We start from the raw sequence: 22101 nt of genomic DNA on the forward strand, positions 1-22101 counted from the left end.
TGGTTTTTCTCTTTCTTAATTTTGTTAAGTCAATCAACTAGCATTTATTAAGCCCCAGGCATTTTGCTAAAAGATGAAGATACAAAGAAAGGCAGGAGACTGTGCCTGCTTTTAAGGAGTTCACAGGGTAATGGGGGAAATGATGTGCAGATAACTATGTGGGGATACACACACACATATGTATATATACACATGCTAATTGGGGATAGTCTCAGAGGAAAGGCATTAAGATTGTGGATAACCAGAAAAGGCTTCTTTCTTGAAGAAGGTGGAATTTTAAATGAGACTTGAAGAAAGCCAGGAAGTGAAGATGAGGAGGGAAGGAGTTCTAAGCATGAGTGGAATAGTCACTAAAAATTCCCAGACTTTGGAGATGGACTATATTGTTTGAGGACTGGCAAGGAGACCAGTGTCACTGGATTGCAGAGTAGTAGAAGGGAGTAAGATGTGAGATTGGAAAAGCAGAAGATGGCCGGGTTATGAAGGGTGTTAAAAGCCATACAGAGGATTTTATATTGGATCTTGGAGGTAACAGGAAGCCACTGGGGTTGATTAAATTCAGGGATGGGGGTTTGATGTGGTCTGAGTTGTGTTTCAGGAAGATCAGTAGGACATATCCATATGAACAGGAGTGGGGAGAGACTTGAGACAGGGGGATGACCCAGAACGCTTTTGCAGTAGTCCAAGCATGAGGTAATAAGGGCCTGCAGGAGGGTGGTGGTAGTGTCAGAGGAGGAGTGTATATGAGAGAGGTTATGAAGGTAAAATTAACAGGATTTACATTGTTAAATATTGCATTTTTACTCACGTTATGGTATGGCCGTGTTGGACATTATGAATGCAGTAGTTGAATTCCTTGGTACATGTCGCTATACCCTTCCAAGCTCAAGGGGCCTAGCTTGGTCCAGCCTCAAGGATATGGATGGCATTGATTTTAGAAGCCGACGTGGGAGATTGTTCCGTTAGATTGAGAACCCTATAATTACTTATAGGTAACATAAGAAGATACTAGAGTAGATCAAATCTCATGGTATATTCGGTGACTGCTTCCCAGTAAGAGCAGACCTCCTAAGTCCAGACTGGCATCCTGGGAGTTAATCATATTGTAGTGACCTTTGGGAGTAGGGAGTTTGGGGCTGCAAGGTCCTTTCCACTTCTAACTCTATGATCCTATTGTGCCATGACCAAAGCCAGGCTCATTCTATTCTGAAATCTGTCTTTCCTATCAACTTCCCCTTTCTGTTGAGGAAATCACCATCCTTTCAAGAAATCACCTTATCATCTAGGAATCTTGCAATTATCCTTGTTTCTTCCTCTCCATCCTCCTCTTTCCCCCCTCCTGCCTTATTCAGTCTATAATCTCCTTCTCTCTTCCCAGAGAGCCATCTCCTATAAAAAAGATTTTTTAAAAAAGAAAGAAAAAAGCAAGCAAAATTAATAAATGTATCCCAAAAATCTGACAATGAATGCAGTGTTCCACTCGTCTTTCTGAAGTGTGTCTTTCTTATCTCTGTCTCTTCTCTTTAATTTTGCATTGTTGATTCTTTCTCCACATAAAATCTCACATCCATCTCCTTCTTCCCGCATCCCCTCATTACTTCATTCTGGTATCATTGCAATAGCTTCCTAATTGGTCCATCTGCTTCCAGACTTTCTGCTCTGTAATCTATCCACACAGCTTCCAAAATAATCTTCTCAAAACACAAATCTGCCATGCCACTCTCCTCCCTACTCAAGAATTTTCTGTTTCTCTCTTGCCCCAAGGATAAAGTATAGACTATTTAGTCTGGCTTTTAAACGCCTTCACAATTTGCCTTTTAGCTTACCTTTTCCAACTGATTTCCCATTACTTTCCCTCATGCATTCTCTGTTCCAGTTACACTGCCTTACTTGATTTTATCTGAATCTGGCCTTCTATCTCACACCTCCCTGTCCTTGCACAGGTTGTCCCATGTCCCTGGAATGGACTCCCTTACTTTTCCTCTTAGAATCACTGACTTCCTTCAAGATTTAACTTAGGAGGTGTCTCCTACAGGAATCCTTTCCTGATCTCCCTACTTGTTACTGCTTTTTCTCTCTCCTTTAAACCATATTGTGTCTGTTAACAAGTTATATTTCCCAGTATAATATAAACTCTTGGAGGGAATGGACTCCCTTTTTAGTCACTAAGCATTTATTAATCACTTACTATACACCAGACACTGGTATATAGTCCCTAGATACTGGGGACACACAAAGAAAGGCCAGAACCCAGTCCAGATGTCCTCCAGGCACCCACATCCCAATAGGGGAATCAACATGCAAAAAATGGGTAAATACAACATATATATATACAGGGTAATTGGAGGGTCACTTTATCCCTGTATCCTCAGTGGCTAGCACAATGCCTTACACATAGAGAGCCATTAATTAAAACTTAGCTGAATTGAATTAAAGGCAACAATTTTTTAAAACATAGAAATAATCATAATAATTTAAGACAGTTTTTTTAACCAACCATATAAAAATGGACAACCTTGGATTTTTCACCCAAGAAAACCATAAAACTCAGTTTAAAAAAAAATGGTCGCGAAGCATATACTGTGCTACAGATCGTATTATATTGCAGGTCAGATCTGTGGTATAGTGGAAAAAATACTCACTTTGGAGTCAGGAGATCTGGGTTCAAATCCTAGCTCTTAAACTTACTAGTTATGTGACACTGAGCATATCATTCCACTCTTTATACCTCAGTTTCCTTTATATGTAAAATGAGCACAATAATGTACTCCATTACAATGTGCTTACTATAGTATTTATATGGGTAGATAAGTGGCACAGTGAATGGAGGGCTGGGTCTGGAGTCAAGATGACTCAGTTTCCTGAGTTCAAATCCAGCCTCAGACACTTACTAGCATATTATCTATGTGACCCTGGGCAAGTCATTTAACCCTATTTGACTCAGTTTCCTCATCTGTAAAATGAGCTGGAGAAGGAAATGGCAAACCACTCCAGTATCTTTGCCACAAAAACCACTGATGGGGTTGGACACGACTGAAAAAACATGGAATAACAACAACAAATAGTGTCAATAACACTAATTGGGTTGTTATGAAGAAAGCATTGTATAAATTTTAAAGTGCTTTGGAAGCCTAAAAGTACTATAACTGTGAGCTATTTCTCTTATGTCTATGCATATACAATAATGACAACTGACATTTATGTAGAATTTGAAAAATTACAAAGCACTTTACATACAATACCTTATTTGATCCTTATGGTAGCCCTCTGAGGCAGTTAATAAAATATTAGCTCCATGCAGGAAGAAACTGAGTCTTATTGAGGTTAAGTGATCTCATAGGGTCACATAGATAATAAAGTATCCAATGCAGAATTTTTGTTTGTTTGTTTTGGTTTTTTAGGCAATTAGGGTTAAGTGACTTGCCCAGAGTCACATAGGTAATAAGTGTTAAGTGTTTGGTCTGAGGCCGGATTTGAACTTAGGTCCTCCTGACTTCAGGGCTGGTGCTCTATCCACTGCACCACCTAGCTGCACCTCTAATGTAGAATTTGAACTTGTGCTTTTCCTGGTTCTGAGTTCAGCATTTTTGACGTTATACCACAGAGTACAGAGTTATCTCTTCATAGCACAGAAAGCCTAAAATAATACTAGTGCCTCTCATCTTTATACCCAACATCAAAATGATGAGACCTTGTACTATGAACATATTTTCCCTGAAGGTCAGTAATTTCTTTAATATATATTTTATTTTCTCCCTTAATTACATGTTAAAACAATTTTTTAACATTTAAAAAAAAATTTTGAGTTCCAAATTCTATTCTTCCCTTACTCCATTCCCCTCTCCCTGAGACAATAAATAATCAGATATAGGTTATACATGTGCAATTATGTCAAACATTCATTTTGTACAAGAAGATTTGAATAAAAGAAAAAGAGTGAAAGAAAGAAAAGAAAAAATAGCATGCTTCCGTCTGTATTCAAACAGTATCAGTTCTTTCTCTAGAGGTGAATAGTATGCTTCATCATTAGTCCTTTGGGATTGTCTTGGATCATTGTATTGCTGAGAATAGCTAACAGTTCTTCACTGAACTCTTCACTGAACAACATTGCTGTTACCATGTACAATGTTCTCCTGGTTCTGTTCACTTCATTTTGCATCACTTACTTATGTAAGTCTTTCATGGTTTTTCTGAAATCATCCTTCTTGTCATTTCTTATAGCACATATTTCATTACAATCATATACCATAGCTTGTTTAGTCATTCCCCAATTGATGGGCATCCCTTCAATTTCTAATTCTTAGCCACCACCAAAAAAAAGAACCGTTATAAATATTTTTGTACAAATAGGTCCTTTTCACTTTTTTGGGATGTCTTTGTAATCTAGACCTAGTAGTGGTATTGCTGGATCAAAGGATATGCACAATTTTATTAGCCTTTAGGCATAGTTCCAAATTGCTCTCCAGAATGGTTGGATCACTTCACAACTATACCAAGTTAGGGGCAGCTAGGTGGTGCAGTGGATAGAGCTTCAGCCTTGGAGTCAGGAGGACCTGAGTTCAAATTCGACCTCAGACACTTGACACTTACTAGCTGTGTGATCCTGGGCAAGTTACAATAATTGCCTCACCAGAGAAAAAGCAAAAAACAAACAAAAACCCAAAACAACAACTCTACCAAGTGTCTTAGTGTTCCAGTTTTCTCACTTCCCCTTCAACTTCCATCATTTTCCTTTTCTGTCATGCTAGCCAATCTGATAGGTATGAGGTGGTACCTCAGGGTTGTTTTAATTAAATCACTTTTTTTTTGCCATCTTGAATTAGCATTTTATTTACCAAAGCAGATTTTCACCGTGTCACACTTTATCTTGAAAATCTGCTAATAAATTACAATATGTTGTAAAGATGCCTAGATATAACTTAGCTTGTACTATTTATAGATTGCTTATATGATCTTGATGATGGAGATATAAACTTTGAAGCAAACATTTACAGCTATTGCTTGTGATCTGGTCAAGCATTAAACTGGTTCAGGTATAAAACATTAACTAGATAAAACAAACATTAAAGTAATGGGCCTAAGTATAACAAAGTAAAACTTAACTTAGTGGCTCTCATCCCACATTCACTATACATAAAGAATGCCTTTCTTTTTATCTGGTAAAATAAACTAGTCCATGTAGAGCAAAATTAACTGAAAATTAGGTGGCTATCACCCTGTTTTCACTATATATAGAGAACCTCTTCCCCAGTCAACATTCAGGAGTTACGCTTTTTCTTCTCCAGTTCAGTTCCCAAACCTAACAAACCCCAAACAGTAATATTGGGGTTCCTGTTACAGTGAATGGAGCGAGCCAGAGGTAGGGTGCTTTTGACTAATGTTTTTTAAATAACAGCATAATGGCAAAACAAAGGAATTCATTTTAAAACCTTAAACCCTCAGAGATTTTGGGGTTATCATATACTGTAAATAAAATTCCTTCTTAAGGAATGAAGTTTAGGGGCAGGTAGGTGGCACAGTGGCACCAGCCCTGGATTCAGGAGGACCTGAGTTCAAATCCAGCCTTAGACACATAACACTTACTAGATGTGTGACCCTGGGCAAGTCATTTAACCCCATTGCTTATACTCCCCCCCCCAAAAAAAAAGAATGAGGTTTAAATTTAGCCGTGGCATACCACATGTAATCAGAATTATTTGTTACATGCAGACAACACCTAGGCAACACAGCAAAAGCAGAAGCATCATAGCACATCCCAAACTGATAAACAACCATACAGACCAAAACATCAACATAGAAAGTTTTCTGATGGTGAATTCAATACGAAATTTTAATTTCAGAGTTTAACAATTATTAATGTTTGTGTACATTCAGTCAATCGAGAATCAAACCTCAGTCTAAGCCACTGCATATACACATTGAAATAAAAAGTACAAGTCATGAAAAAACGTGTGGGGGCTTCTTTACCATAAGGAAATAATTAACAAATGTTTAACTATCTTGCGCCCTGAACATCATAAATTGCAGTCAGCATTTTGTATTACTGATTTTATTAACTTTTAAAAAACACAACTGTAGTTGAATATTATAATAAACAATAGCTATTACTGAGTGTGTTAAGATGATTGTAGTCCTTCACTCAATCACTATTGCATCCAAAAGCCAGCAGTACAATGAAGAGTATTCACTGGCCCCCATTAAGAAAGAGGTTTGATCCTGAATCCCGTTTCATGGTGCATTTCTCTAATCAATTATGACTTAGAGCATTTTTTCATATGACTATAGATAGCTTTGATTCTTTGTCTGAAAACTGTCTGCTCATATCCTTTGACCATTTATCAACTGGGGAATGACTTGTTTTTTTATAAATTTGATTCAGTTCTCTATATATTTGAGAAATGAAGATTTTATCAGAGATACTTGTTGCAAAAATTTCCCCCCAGTTTTCTGCTTTCCTTATAACTTTTGTTGCCTTGTTTCTGTTTGTGCAAAAACTTCTTAATTTTATATAATCAAAATTATCTATTTTACATTTTGTTATGCTCTATATATTTTCTTTGGTCCTAAATGCTTGCCTTATCCATAGATCTCGGTCAGTAATTTAGAACAACTAGCTTTTCTTACATTTTATGCTCATTGTTTTTAAATTTCTGGAACTTAATATTCAGTTGAATTCTGAAAAATCTTTTAGTTTATTTCTTTGGATTGGTAGAAAGGATTATGTTTATTCACACCACATATCTCATTACCCCTCACAGTATAGTTAATAACTGCATATTGAATGAATGAATGAAAAGAACTTTTAAAAAATCTTCTGAGTTCAAGGAAAAATAAGTGTTTAAGTCTAGAAAAGAGAACATCTAATAAATCAGCAGTATATTGACAATTTACCCACATATCATTTTTTGCAGGGGGGGGACTTTTAGGAAGTAGGGTGAAGTGACTTGCCCAGGGTCACACAGCTGGTAAGTGTCTGAGGCCAGATTTGAACTCAGGTCCTCCTGAAACTAGGGCTGTTGGCTCTATCCACTGTGCCACCTAGCTGCCCCCCACATATCCATTTCTCAAATGAAGCCATCAAATTGCTAAAATGATACTTATGTTTGTGAATTTGATTTAATACACAGGATAGTCAAATGCAGCAACTGGAGCTGGAGCTTGAACAGGTGAATCAAGAATGCAGATCTCTGAGACTTTCAGAATCACAGCTGAGAGAGAAGCTTGACGAAAACCTGGGTCAGGTGCGTGCCAGCTGTGGCCCTCACAGATTCTCGCCTGCTCCATATGTGCCATAAATGGCCAGGCTGAGTTTTGAAAGTCCTGGCACTAATTTTAGTGTGACATTAGGTGAATGACTTAAGTTCTCTTCGGGTCTTCATATGGAGAGTTTAAATCATGAGGTGGTTTTATGTACAGGACTCTTGTGAAGAAACTGGAAAATGTAAAGGGTCACTGGAATCATGTGTGGTAACTAATGATAACAATATCTGTATCTGTGTCTATATATATCATAACTCAGCTTTAATGTTTGCAGAACACTTTGTATATCTCTTTAGTGTCTTATGACAATCCTGGAGAGCAAATACTATAGGTATTATTATTCTTATTCTATAGGTGAGGAAATTGAGGCTCAGAAAAGTTTAGTAATGTGCCTATCAAGAGGGAATAGTGGTAGGAAAGATGATCTATCTGCAGAACTGCCATCATTAATGTATAACAATTACAGTTGTCCAAAAATGGAATGGATTGCCCCAGCTAATGTCAGTTATGGAGAGTGGGTCTTGAACCCCAGGTCTTGTGGATTTCTATCATGCCATACTTCTTCTAGATAGGATGCTGAAATTAGAGGTAAAAGGATGGGATCACAAATATGTATAGGAGATTGTTTTGACTGTATCTTAAAAATACAAAAATGAATCAGTCTTTCTTATTCTTGGCATGTGTCAGATCTGATGTTGGAGTCTAGACAGAGCCAAAAGCCCCACCAGTTCCAAAGGAGTCACACTATTGTAAATGTGAGCATCGCCAGCCCAACAGAAATATGCAGAGAATTTGGCTGTTATGTCTAGAGGTTTGCCCTCAGTTCTACACTTGAACATATATAATGATGTCCCTCCTCTGAGTCTAGCCTTGAACTTACTCTTATGTTCCAGAGCTGAGATCAGTAATAGAGTTGGTCTGCTTAAGGAGCCTCTCAAAATACGTCCTCACACTCAGGAGCAGGCCAACCCAAGCCTGCTTGCAAGATAGCAGGTCAGGACTAAGACATCTGCTGAGACTAATTAAGTCCCTAACACTTATAGAAAAGGGAATAGTGGTAGAAAAGATAATACAGTTGCAGAGATGCAGCTGTTAATAACTGTCCAAAAATGAAGTGGGTTGGCTAGAGAAGTAGTGAGTTCTCCATTACTGAGGGCCAACTAGGGCTGGATGACCAGCTATAAAGGATGTTGTAAATGGCATCGCTCTTCATGTATAGGCTGGACTAGATGGTTCTGAGGCTCCTTCCATCTTTGAATTTCAGGATTTTGTAACGTTGTACTGTCTTGTGCGTGGTACTTTTGACACTTCTAGAGCTGAAGGGAACCTTGAGAAACAGTCATAGAATCATACAATCCCAGAGTTAGAAAACTCTTCAAAGGCCATCTATCCTGACCATTATCTGTTATAGAATCCCCTCAATACCAGCCTTAGCAAGAAGTCATCCAGTCCCTGATGTTTAAATACCTTCAGTTTAAGGGGGCTCATTACCTGTACTGTAGCTATGCCATCTCAGACTGACCAGACTAATTTTAGTTTCTCGAGGAAGGAGATTTTCATAATGCGTCTCAAGGATTCATTCCAGGAAATTTCCGCCTTAATTCTTGCCTAAGACTTGCAACAACATAAGCTGATTCTTTTGTGATTTGAAGTATGTTGGTAAAATTTGATGATGGTCATACACTACAGACAAGAAAAATTACATGAGGTTGCAAAATAGACAAGTGGACAAGAAAGAACCAAAATAGTATCTCTTTTGAGAAATGCAGTCTCATCTATTTTGGGGACAAATGAAAAAGAACATGATTGTTCTGTTTTGTTACTGTTAAGTAGTTTCAGTTGTGTCGAACTCTTTGTGACCCATTTGGGGTTTTTTGGCAAAGATATTGGAATGGTTTGCCATTTTCTTCTCCAGCTCATTTTACAGATAAGGAGACTGAGACAAATAGGGTGAAGTGACTTGCACCAGGCTCACACAGCTGGTTAAGTGTCTGAGATCAGATTTGAACTCAGGAAGATGAGTCTTCCTGTCTTGAGGCCCAGCCCTCTATCCACTGTACCACCTAGCTGCCCCTTTACATTGTTCTGTAGGAGGAAAATTGTTTTTGTTATTGTTATATTTTGTTATTTGTTTTTGTTATTTACACTTGCATAAGTCCAAAGTGAAAGAATGCCCAAAGGACATAGGGTGAAAATGAAGAACAAATTATAGGCACTAACAGAGATAAAATGATAGAAAGAAAATCAAGGACTGTTGGAGTTTGCTGGTGTTTAACACTGGTTCCCCTCCCTAGAAAGATAGGGCCAGTGTTTAACAGTGTTTTAGATGCTTTTTGCTTTGAAATTCTGGCGTTTGGTATGTGGCCAAATGGAGCAAAATTACCTGTTGTTACAGCAATCAATCAGGAGTATGTTAAGTGCTTGCTGTGTCTATGCTGAACATTGGTGATATACAGACGGGTGAAATGGCCCTGCCCTCAAGGGAGTGCTCTAAAGAAGAGGTAGCAGGCTACCTAGCCTACAGAATGAGGAAGTGAATAAATGGTGATGCCCCCGTGGGACCCAGAGGGCGAGGAGAGAATTTCACTTCCCTGGATGTGTGAGACGGTTAAACTGTACTAGAAATTTACTTCCTCCGTCATGTGATAGTCAAGGAGGATGCTTGAGAATTGATTCGGTAAACTGCTTTTCTCACATAGAAAATAAGAAGGAAGGGTTAGGAGGACAATTGAAAAAGTATATTTCAGAATAGCAGCTGTCCTCTATTATCTTTTCTAATGAAAGGCCACTTATAGGCTACCTGTCAGGGATACTTTTCAGAAGTGCAGTACAAATGCAGGTGGTTGACTCTTGACTCTTGTTAATGAGAGGAGACCTAGATTGGGGTACTTTATAATCATGGTTCTAGAGGAAATGCAAGGAAGTTCAAAACGACCAGGGTGACCATTGTATTCTTTAATATAATTTTTTTTTCATTATGAACTGGAAAGTCACCAAAAAACATGAATATTTCCATGCACAAAGAAGACTAGTGAATGAGGATGTTAGATGCAACTGCTAGTCAGCTATATACAGCTTGTTCTTTGTAATACAAGTTAAATTTAGTGTGGTAGTACCAGCATTGCTCTGCTTTTCTGTCTCCATCTCCTGTCTCCCCTGGGTATTTTTAAAAACATTTCATTGACACACTTTGCTTTCTTTTCTTCCTTTTTTCATTTTATCACTATCATTATCCTCCGATTTCCCCCATCCAGTTAAAAAACAAAAGCCTCTTTTTGAACAAAAGTATAATCAATCAAAATATATAATTGTAATGGTTGTATCAGGAAATACATGTCTTCTACATCTATAGCCTTTCCCCTCTCTACCAACAGGTGGGAGACATGCTTCATCATATATCTTCTGGAGTCATGATTGTCACTATGTAACCAAGCCCCGGTTTATCTGCAGCTAGTAGAAGGGGATTAAAATAAGAGTGAAAGATTTGAAGGGACTCTGGGGCTGGGAGGCAGTTGAGGCCTTAAAACTGTCACGCCAGCTGTTATTTCTCTGGAAAAAGACTTGAAAAATTTTGGGTGTCATATATCCATATTTGTCAGTAAAAATTTCCCAGTCATGGAAGCCAAAAATTGCCTTTGTTCTGAGGAGAACTTACCAGTCTCTGCACAGTGCAGGAGAAGTTCTTGGTAGTAGAGACATGGCTAGTGCTTAGCATGGTGTTGAAGGGACTTAATCAACGCTGATTAATTGCTTTGGCCTGCCGAATAAAAACTGAATGGCAGCAGTGGCATCCCCTTTAAAGTAGATTTCTGGAGTTTCCTCATGAGAGCTCACTTTTCATTTTGGTTCCTCTCAGTTTGGGTAATAAGGACAGTAGCTTTATTTCTTTTCATGGTAATGTTGTGAATGATAATGTAATGAACTATATGTTATCAGCCACATTTGGGATGTAGAAGGCTAGTCTGGGGTTCTGGTTAATAAAGCTAACATATAAACCATACTTGGTATAATTATAATAATAGCAAACATAAGTGCCTGCTGTGTGTCAGGCACTGTGCTAATAAGCATTTTACAGTTATCTCATTTTATCCTCGCAACAACCCTGGGAGAGAGGTGCTATCAGTATTCTAATATAACAACATTTATATATGAATTTATATATTTATATCTTTTGTGTTTATTTCTGTATTTTTATATATAATTTATATATTTATATTTATACAAGTGGGAAACTAGGTGGAGAGAGTGCCAGGCCCGGAATCAGGAAGACTAATCTTCCTGAGTTCAAATCTGACCTCAGATATTTACCATCTGTGACCCTGGGCAAGTCATTTAACCCTGTTTGCCTCAGTTTCCTCATTTATAAAATGAGCTGGAGGAGGAAGTGGCAAACCACTCCAGTGTCTCTGCCAAGAAAACCCCAAATGGGGTCACGAAGAGTCAGTTATGACTGAAGAACAACAACATTTACATAAATAATATTTATATTATTATTTCATTTTAGAGATTAAAAAACTGAAGCAAATAGATTAAGATTAGACTTGCCCAGGGTCACACAGCTAATATGTGTCTGGGGTCAGATTTGCACTCAGATCTTCTTCAATCTAGGCTTAGTGCTGTAATTCACTGTACCACGTAGCTGCCCCAATTTTTTAGAGAATTTGAATATAATAAAACACTTAAAGCAAAAACTCTCTTGACCTGAGCTTAAGCCTTTATTGATAGTTTAGAAATGCTTAAGCATCCTGCAGTACCTCAGGATAAGTTAGGAACATAATTTTTTGTTCTGTAGGTGGGCCAGGATATGGTTATTGAGGAGTTTTGGGTGATGGATGCCAGTTTTTTAAAAAAATAATTTTATTAGAGGGTTATTGGTGGATGGTGGAACATTTGTAAATTTTAAAGTGTTATATAAATGTGAATAATTATTGTTCTAAGACCAAAAAAGAATTCTGAGCATCTCTTCGAACTTTGGTGGTTAGGTGTTTCCTATACTTTGGTGTTGTTGCTGCCTGTCATCCTATACTTGCCTGGCCTACCAGAGCCTCCTTTGCTACCGTTTCTGGTAATAACTCTGATTTTCAGAATTTTTCTGTAACTGTTGTGCCTTTCCTATTGGGATGTAGTTACTAGAAGCCAAGGCAAAGTTGAAGCTGGCGCAGTCCCAACACACAGAGGAGATGTTTCAAGTAAAGGAGCAGATGTGCCAGTTGGTGCCTCAGGATTATGTGACTGAGTTACAGAATGCATTGGCAGAAGAACAACAGACAGTCCAGCATCTCCGGGAGGATTTTAAATTCCGCACAGAGCAAGCGAGTAGACAACTGGCAAGCCAGAAGGTAAGCAGGGCACGCTGATGTGAGGTGCTGTATTCAGAATCCTGGGACTTAGTTCTGGAACAAGTTTCAAGATGTCTATCTGAGAGTCACTTTGCTGATATTGAAAGGTGTGTTTTGGCTTATCATTCAATTATTCAGAAAAACAAAACCCAAACTAGAATTTCCCCCAAAATGACTTTTTTTTTCATGAATCTCTAAAACAAATGAAATGGAAATTATTTTAGCCGGGCTTAACCATGTTTGTTCATTCCCCTAAGGCCTCATTACTAAAAATTAATCAATGTTGGCTTTTCTCTCTAAAGGCCATTCAAAAAGGGGCAAGCTTAGGAGATAACTGATTACATCTGTGCAGCCAGTCCATTAAAATTCATGGCTGCTGCTTTTTTTTGTTCTCAAAACCAAGATACTGCTAAATTGGACCTCTCCAGCAGGCCAACCAGTGGAGGGGATGAGAGGAATTGTAATTAATTTGCACATGAATTCCCATGAGGCTTTATGGAAAACACAACATATTCCTAATGCCTTCCTCTCTTTTTAAAAATAAAACAAAACCTTTAGGGATCTTTGTCTCACAAAGTGTTTTCACCAATTTATTCTTTACCTCTGGATTTTCATATTCAAAACCAATGTTGGGGGTATTAAAATCTGTCACAGATCAGAATGAATACTACAGAGCTGTGGTGCTAGAAAACTATTTAAATTACACATATGCTATATAACTGTGAGCTATTACTAAGTAGGAGAGAAAGATGGTCACTGTTTTTAACATACATGTCTGTATCTCAGGGATCTCCAGAAATGGTACAGGGTGTCAAAGAGACCAACTACTGTAAGAAAGGTTACACCCAAGCAGACATAACAGCAGAGTGAGATTTTATTCCCACTGGAAACTGGAACTAAAGAAGGAGTTAGAAATCTGAGATGAATGAGAAAAGAGGAAAGAAATTGAGGGAAAGATATGGTTATTTCAATGAAAAAGTCAAATAACAAGAATGATCTCTACTAAGGAAATAGCCACAAGTTTTCAGACAAAAGCATATGTAATTAAAGTAAAACCAATTAAAAATAACTTGAAAATATATAGAGAGAGTCATAGACAGACAAGAGACAGAGAGGAAAAGGGAAGGCAGAGACAGAGAGGAGACATCTACGGAAATGGTGTGATTAAAAGAAATTCTATTAATTCTGTCTTAATTTGAGAGATGTATTTTTAATGCTATCTAGAATTCCAGTCCATAAATGCATTGATTTCTGAATGCTCCCCTAAAAATGTTGGATTTTCTGGAATGTTTTTGGGGGGGTGACCTAGTGGAGAGAACACAGCTACAGATGATTGTTTAAGCTGCATTTAAGAATTTATATTTGCTTAATAAGGGCCTCAGAGAAACTCAAAACTGAGTCTTCTTTCCATCTATTTGCTGCTGCAGGTATTAGTAAATGTTCAAATATCCTAAACATATTGCATATCATAAACATTTATGGCTTAGAAGATAAGTCTGTGGGAATTGCCTAAGTCACACAGGGGTTGAGTGACTTACCTAGGTTTTTCTGTAGCTAGTGTCAGAGATAATATTTGAAGCCAGATCTTCCATACCTAAAACACAGCACTCTACCCTCTATTCCATGCAGCCTCTATAATTATAATGCTTTAACATGTGAAGGTGTACGAAAAGTTCAAAGGATGGAAAGGTCACTCTGGCCGAGGTGCCAGATGTTTCATAGAAGATGGAATTTGAGCTATATCTTGAAGAATGGGTAGGATTGGAATAGATACAGATGGTAGAAGAGAGCATTACAGGCAAAATGAACAGTTTGAGCAAAGGCCTAGAGTCCAGAAAGGTCGAGGAGTGGCCAAAGAATTATAAACAGTGAAGTAGATGAGAGCATGGGATGTATGGAGAGAACAGCATGAGATGGGATTGGAAATAGAGGTTTGTACCACATTGTGAAGGGTCATGGATGCCATGCTTGGATTTTATTCAGTAGGCAGTGGGAAGCTACTGAAGGTTTTTGAGTGGAAGAATAGTGTTGAAGGTTCATTAAAAAGAGGGGGAGGGGACAGCTAGGTGGCATAGTGGATAGAGCTCCAGCCTTGGGGTCAGGAGGACCTGAGTTTAAATCTGGCCTTAGACACTTGGCACTTACTAGCTGTGTGACCGTGGGCAAGTCACTTACCCTGATTGCCTCACCAAAAAAGTAAAAAAATAGAAATTAAAAAAACAAAACAACAATGCTGATTTTGAATGCCTTCCTCCAATACAGTGTCAAACTCTAATCTAAACAGAGCAACTAAACTATATATTAAGATGTTTGCAGATTGCATATTGACCATGTATCAATGTTATCTATATTTCATTGCATTTTTATTTACTTTGTTAAATATTCCCCGATTATATTTTAATCTGGTTCAGCCAGAACTCAGGAGTGTTGTGGGCCAAATCTAGTTCACATGTTTGACATTTCTGCCCTAAAGCATTAATTTGATGCTTCATTATAATGCTAGTGATAGTGATAACTGCTAGTTACATAGTACTTCAAAATGTATAAGGCAGTTTATGTAGATTACTTAATTTGATCCTTACAAAAAGCCTCGAGATAAATGCTACAGGTATTTCTGTCTTCATTTTGCAGTTGAGGAAACAGATTGAGAAATTAAATGGGTTGAAAAGGTGACATAGTATCAAAGGCAGAAATCAATCCCAGGTCTTCCTAATGTCAAGTCCAGCCCTTTAGCCACTATTCCATGCTTTGGCTGAAGTCTTCAAGTATAGGCACAGGAATGGACTGTATATCTGCAGTCTAAGAACCTGCCTACCTAAGTGCAGAGACACTCGCCATCAGGAGGTCGGATTCAGGTGAGAATTTTTTTGGCCAGAAGAACAAGTGAAAATGATCTACCAAGATATGGAGGGGTTGCAACCTGTAACCACACAGGTGAAACCACAGATCCTTTAAGTATTGAAGTAATACTTTTGAAACATGATACAAAGTGGTTTGAGAAGTGACCATACAATTTGGTCATAGGATCATAGATTTATAGTTGGAAGGTACCACTTGTTTTACAGATGAGAAAAATGAGGCAAAGAATGGGTAAGGGACTTGCCCAATATCATATCTAGTAAGTGTCTGAGCTGGGATTTGAATTCAGGTCTTCCTGACTCCAAATCTAATGCTTTATCCACTGTATCAGGGATTCTCTAGTCCAGTGTCACTTTTGAAGAACATAAATCTTTAAGTTTTCTAAATGCTGTCAATAGCTTTATGAGTTCAAAATTTCTTGGAAAAAAATTAGAGGAAATATAAAATTGTGGATGAGTTGCTGATCTTCCATCAGTAGGGGGAATTTCCACACCTAGACTTCCCCCACCTAGACTGCTTAAACCATAGATCTGAACTCTTCCCTCTCCTTCTCCGCCCCAAATTGATATAAACAGCAGAAGGTTGGTAGCCACGCACTAGTTTAAAAACCGTAGTCAATCCAAGCTGAGAAGTAGTGCTGTCTTTGATGAGAGTAAAAAACAAAGCATGACAGATTAGAGGTAATTATCTGAAACCCAGAAGATGATTAATGGTGGTATGCTGACAGAGCTGATCAATACAGTATTGAACATGGGTTTACAGTGTGTTACGGCAGTCAGCCTCTCCCAGGATTAACTAGGAAGGCTTCTCCAGAGGCAAACTCAATAGAAACAGGGGTAATTAACCTGTACATTAGGATACCTGTATACTAGGAAGAAAAGTCCCTGAGTAGGATTACTTGAACTGCCCTTAGAAATTCCATTTACTTTGAAGCATGTCAGTCCCCAAAAGATACAGGCAAATTCCAGAGTCAAGAAAAGAGCCCCCAAGGGATGAATGGAGCAGAGATGAATATGCAGGACAGATCACATAATCTCAAATCTAGTCCAACCTGTACCTGAATAGAAATATCTTCTACAACATCCCAGATGACAGCTCCAGTGAGGGGCCAGCCACAACCCCAGAAAGCAATCCATTCCATTTAAGGATGCTTTCCTTTCATTTAGCTGTAAGCTGTCTAATTGTAGCTTCTATCATAGGTCTGCCCTCTGGAGCCAGGTAGGACAAGTGAATTCTACATGATATCTCTGTAAAATATTTGAAGATTGCAGTCATTCCAGCCTCATCTTCCCGCAGTCATGGGAGACAAATCCCACTGAGTTGTCTTTTCTCCAGGCAAAAAAAGTCTTTGAGTAAATCCTTGTGTGGGACTTCCTTGAGTCTCTCACCATGATGGTTGCCTTCTCTGGCACATGTCAGCTTCTCAAAGTCCTTTCTGAAATATGGCCAGAATTGAAGACAGTATTGTGGATGTGGTATGACCAGGACAGACAGTAAAGCAAAACTGTTCCCTCCCTTTTGGACATACGCATGTGCTAAATCATAGAAAGCAATAAATAGCAGTTAAATAAAATAAAAGAAATATTTCAGGGCATTACATGCTTGTCAAACGAATGGTACACATGGTAAATACTGTCAGTAATTTAGAAGAGGTAGAGATAATTGGGGTCTGACATAGAAGTTTTAGAAGGCTTCATGAAAGAGATCTGAGATCTTGAAATATAGGCAGGCTCTAATATTTAGGAAGTATAAATTACAAAGAGAAAGAATAATGTAAGAAATAGTAGGCTACAAGTAATTATGGCTGAACAATGGAATAGGGATAGAGACTGGAATTATCATAAAGAGCACTCCCAGGTGAGAAAAATTCCTCTACTGATGCATATCCTCACTTTGTGTTCAGCTTATCATCTTAGAAGGTTGCCTAGAGCACTGAGAGGTTTAGTGAACTGTCCTAGGTCACACAGCATTGGAATAGGATAGACTAAATGTAAAGAAAACTATACTGGAAAACCTTCTGGGTTATTATTCCATCACTTTCAAAGCATTAATTATAAAACTCTTAGGTTTATTCTACTTTCTAACCCTGAGCCGTCTTTTAATAATAGGCTAGGTGGTCTGACTCTGGTTTCTTGAAAAAGAAAAAAACGAATATTTAGATGGCACCTTTTGTGTGTCAGACATGGCACTAAATGCTTTACAATTATATCGTTTGATTCTCACAACAAGGGCTATTATTATCTCCATTTTAGAGTTGAAGAAATTGAGGAAGACAGAGGTTACGTGACTTGCCTAGGGTCACACGGCTAGAAAGTGTCTGGGGCTAGATTTGAACTCAGTTCTTCCTGACTCTAGGTCCAACACTCTATTCACTGTACTACCACCTATCAGCCTGCTCTTTTAAAAGGAAGTATTTTTATGGTATTTTAGCCCACTCTATTACTCTATTATATTTTAATATGTTAGCATTGCAACACTTTCTAAAGCATTACTGCATATAGTTTCAAACCTATATTCAGATATGTATGTATATCTCAGATACTCAGATTTGCTCTGTATTTTGAAGTATACAAACAAGGCCATTCCACTATGAATTTAAAATGGTGATTTGTACACTTTTCTGACAGGAACACCATGAAGAACAGCTTAAAAATATGGAAGAGAGGGTGGAAGAGGTAGAAATGAATTTGAAAAACATGGAAATACTGTTGCAAGAGAAAGTGGAACAGTTGAAAGAACAAGTAAGTGATGCTAGCTTTAACCATTTTTGTATTTGCCTCCTTTTTTCCTGAATATTTTTTCGAATGATATTGATCTGCTACTTTGGAGAAGACTGCTGTAGATTACAGTGCAGAGAAAGCAGTGCTGAGCCTGGGGCTCTGCTAGAGAATACTTCTTGGCAGCCAGGGACTGGCTTTTGAGTTTAAATGTGGCCCATTTCCTCATCCAGTCTGTGTATCCTAGACACTTGATATGGGCTATGAGAAAAGAGTGATGGATGGGAAATCAGGAGACCCGGATCCAAAGTGTGAGCAAGACATTTCATCTCTTAGGGTCACGGTGTTCTCATTTACAAAATAACAAGAAATGATATCTTAAGGAGTCTCTAAGCTCTAAGAATGTTAGGGCTCTGTGGCTAAACACTTGTTAGTTGGTGACAAAAAGAAATATATAAATATACAAAGATTCTTGATTTATCAGCATGGAAAACTCTTTGTATAGGAAGTCTGTCCACCATTGCAGATCCCAATCCCAATCCATCTGGTCTCTCAGTTAGGGAACTGCTGAAGGGATGCAAAGGTTAAGTAGCTTGTCAGTGGTCTCCCATCGCAATAAGTATCAGATTCAGGACCTAGATATTCCTGAAAATTCTATTCCCTGTGCCATGCTGTTTTCTGGCATGGAAGTAAGACTTGAAAAATTAGAATATCTTTTGAGAATAATGTATACTTCCCACTGCTGCCACCAATGAATGTTAATTTTTTTAATGTAGTCCAGACAGGACTGATGTTTAACCTGGGAACACCTGGAGAAGAAGAACAATCTGTGGATGGTCATTTACTTTGACCACATATGAGGGGAGTTAGATGTATTGAACATTTTCTAGAATGTCCAAATAGCTTTAAATAAGAAATAGAAAAGCCACTATCTAATTAATGAAAACCAAAGTCATCAGTATAAGTACTGGGTAATCTGACCTCTATTGAATGCCTAGTACTTTGCTAGGCACAGCAGGAGATTCAAAAGAAGACACAGGTCTTGTGTGTGCAAGTTTATGACATAGTTAAGGATGCAAGATATCCCTATTTAATACAAGAGCAAAACACAATGCAATCAAATGCAACACGGTATGGTATTGAGTGGGGGCAGCTAGGGGTGCAGTGGATAGAGTGCTGAGCCTGGAGTCCGGAAGGCTTATCTTTGTGAGTTCAAATCTGGTCACAGATGCTTATTAGCTGTGTGATCCTGGCCAATATACTTGACCCTGTTTGCCTCATTTCCTCATATGTAAAATGAGTTGGAGAAATGGCAAATCACTCCAGTATCTTTGCCAAGAAAACCCCAAATGGGGTCATATGAAGAGTTGGACACAACTGAAAAACACCTGAACAACAAAATGTTGTTGACTATAAATGTTTCAGAAAATCAAAGAATTCTAAAAGAAATTGAAAGGATATTTTATTATTGGTGGTTTTATTATTTGAAATTAAATGATACAGAAATTAAGCATCTACTGTGAAAGGCACTGGGGGTACAAAGACAGAAGTGAATAGTTTCTGCTCTCAAGGTGCTATTTTGGAGGGTTTGAAGATGCCCTTGACTGAGACTGCCCAGGATACATCTCTGCACACTTTTATACATCTCTGCACAAATTAAATGCATCTGTGCATTTAATATATAAAAAGTCATTTTTTACAAGATCTTTCAAGTCACATTCCAATGCAGGAAACATTTCATGTAGAACAAACAGTCTGTATTCTTACAAGCATTCAGTCCTTGTGTTATGATAACCTGTACCTCCATAACTTGAACATGACCAGGAATAAGGGGTTGGTATTGACATCATTATAAATGAAAATTATGTTTGAATCTTGTCAACAGCAGATTTAAATTCTTAAGTTTATAAAGCCTTCTTATTTCAAGGATTTGTGATTTCATCAGTGTAGGAACTCACTCAACAAATGTGTAGATCACAACTCTTCTATGAATTAATAGATGTTCAAAAAGTTGATTTGGCTAAAAAATCCATCACCTTTTGACTGATTTGATGGTGACCCTCTCCAGATTTAGGAGGTCTTGAGATGATAAGAATCCATGATCAGGTCTATAACTCAAAGCCTTTCCAGCTTGGTAGGATCTTACAGATCTTGGGCTCTGATGGTGTAAGTGCCCCACATGCCTTGAGGTATTAAAGTAGGACTTTAGTCATCAGCATATAATAAGCTTAAAACTATTTAATGAATAGAAATTTGCAAGTGTTCCTAGGGCCCTAGCTTTCTCCCAGGCCAGCACTAAAGCATGCTGGTTTTATTTTACTTCCTATACAAGAAAATTAGCTGGTAAATTTAAGAATTCTCAAAATAAATAGCTCATTGATACGACTTATTGGAAATGAATGCTGAAAACTAAAAATTAATTTAAAAAAGATATGGCTTGTCTACTTTTTTAAAATTCATATTAAAAATCACATTTTCCCCCTGATTTTCCACACTGTAGTTTGAGGGTCACCATTTTTACTATGAATGAGAAAAAAACACTCATCAATTAGTATTTTTTATAGTTCTGGATCAAAGTCATAACATATTAAGTGAACACCGTGTGATATACAGGGTCCCTAAGCACATTCATTTATCAAACATATAATGTACCTGATGTAGGATCATAGAATGGAACATCATATCAAGTAGTATATGTTGCTTGTTTTTTCCTAGTTTGCGAAGAATGCAAAATCTGATTTGCTGCTAAAAGACCTGTATGTGGAAAATGCTCACCTAATGAAAGCTCTCCAGATTACAGAACAGAAGCAGAAAGGTGCTGAGAAAAAGAATTTTGTCTTGGAAGAAAAGATTATCGCTCTCAATAAGTTAATAAACAAGATCACTCCAGCATCTCTCTCTGTGTAAAAACTATTTAAAAAATCCTTTTGAGAGGATGTTCACATTTCTAAGAATCTTGCCAGTTATGAACAACCAGCTAGTGGTCCCATCATACAGATGGGGATCACGATATTGGGGTCCAGAGTGGGATCCACATGTTGCCTTGAGGCTGCAGGTTCCTCACCCCTGGGATGGACTGTCAAGTGTTCATTGAGGGCTTCAACTGACCTTGGGTAACTTCCCATCTGCCTCTCAACAGAGTTTAACTGCTTATTGATTGGGTGATGGAGGGTGGGGTGGTTTCTTCAGGGAGAAATGCATGGGAGGGAAAAACAACAAAACACATTTCAACAAAACAAAGGCTTTCCTTTGGTCTCCCCTGGCCCAGATGAGCAGAAAGTCATTATCTTGCAAATCTTTATTAAGATCGATCATTCCATAGTTATTTCCTTCTGACTCAGGTAATTTTAACTTTTGTACCCAGGTAAAAACTATGTAAAGGGGCACTCTCACTTCATGACATGACAAGTAGCTCTTTATTTGTGAATTCCCTCTTTTAGCAAATTACCCTACAATAAGGGAACTGCATAGGTTGCACACAGGTCTATGGGCTCAGGTCATGATGCTATTTATTGTAAATGCAATCTTCTCCCCTTGAGTTTTGTCTTTACACTGGAAGTTGTATTATATGTAAAAAAATGTATAGTTTTTATATCTGTGCGTATATAAACCATGGATATTTGGTTTATCTAAATGTATAGCTATAAATGAAATTACTGTATTTGCTTTGGTACGTTTTCAATAAGAAAAGTTTTAATATTAAAAATGTCAATGTCTGAAAGTTTGTGGATTTTCTTTTTCTAAATAATAAGTGTTTATATAGTGTCTGTTATGTGCCAGGCTAAGCACTTTACAAATATTATCTCATTTGATCCTCTCAAAAATGCTGGGAAGTAGGTGCTATTATCCCCATTTTATAGTTGAGGAAAGTGAAGCAAACAGAGTAAGTATCTGAGGCCAGATTTGAACTTAAAAGCATTTCAGAA

General features: G+C 37.8%; 1 protein-coding gene across 6 annotated transcripts in view; it reads left to right on the plus strand.

Moving 5' to 3' along the window:
- The window catches only part of NINL (ninein like), a 182964-nt gene extending 161068 nt beyond the window's left edge, over positions 1-21896 (plus strand). For 5 of the 6 annotated variants that reach the window (XM_020987407.1, XM_078149685.1, XM_078149683.1 and 2 more), the window contains 4 exons: positions 7128-7241; positions 12387-12599; positions 18086-18199; positions 20891-21896. In XM_020987407.1, coding sequence (XP_020843066.1) covers positions 7128-7241; positions 12387-12599; positions 18086-18199; positions 20891-21082 — 633 coding nt within the window. In that variant the 3' untranslated portion in view covers positions 21083-21896. The remainder of the gene's footprint in view (positions 1-7127; positions 7242-12386; positions 12600-18085; positions 18200-20890) is intronic. The other variant, XM_078149684.1, reaches the window with a different exon arrangement.
- Positions 21897-22101: the final 205 nt, after the last annotated feature.

This window comes from Phascolarctos cinereus, unplaced genomic scaffold (genome assembly GCF_003287225.1).
Source record: "Phascolarctos cinereus isolate Bilbo 61053 unplaced genomic scaffold, phaCin_HiC Scaffold_2;HRSCAF=192, whole genome shotgun sequence".
Taxonomy (NCBI): domain Eukaryota; kingdom Metazoa; phylum Chordata; class Mammalia; order Diprotodontia; family Phascolarctidae; genus Phascolarctos; species Phascolarctos cinereus.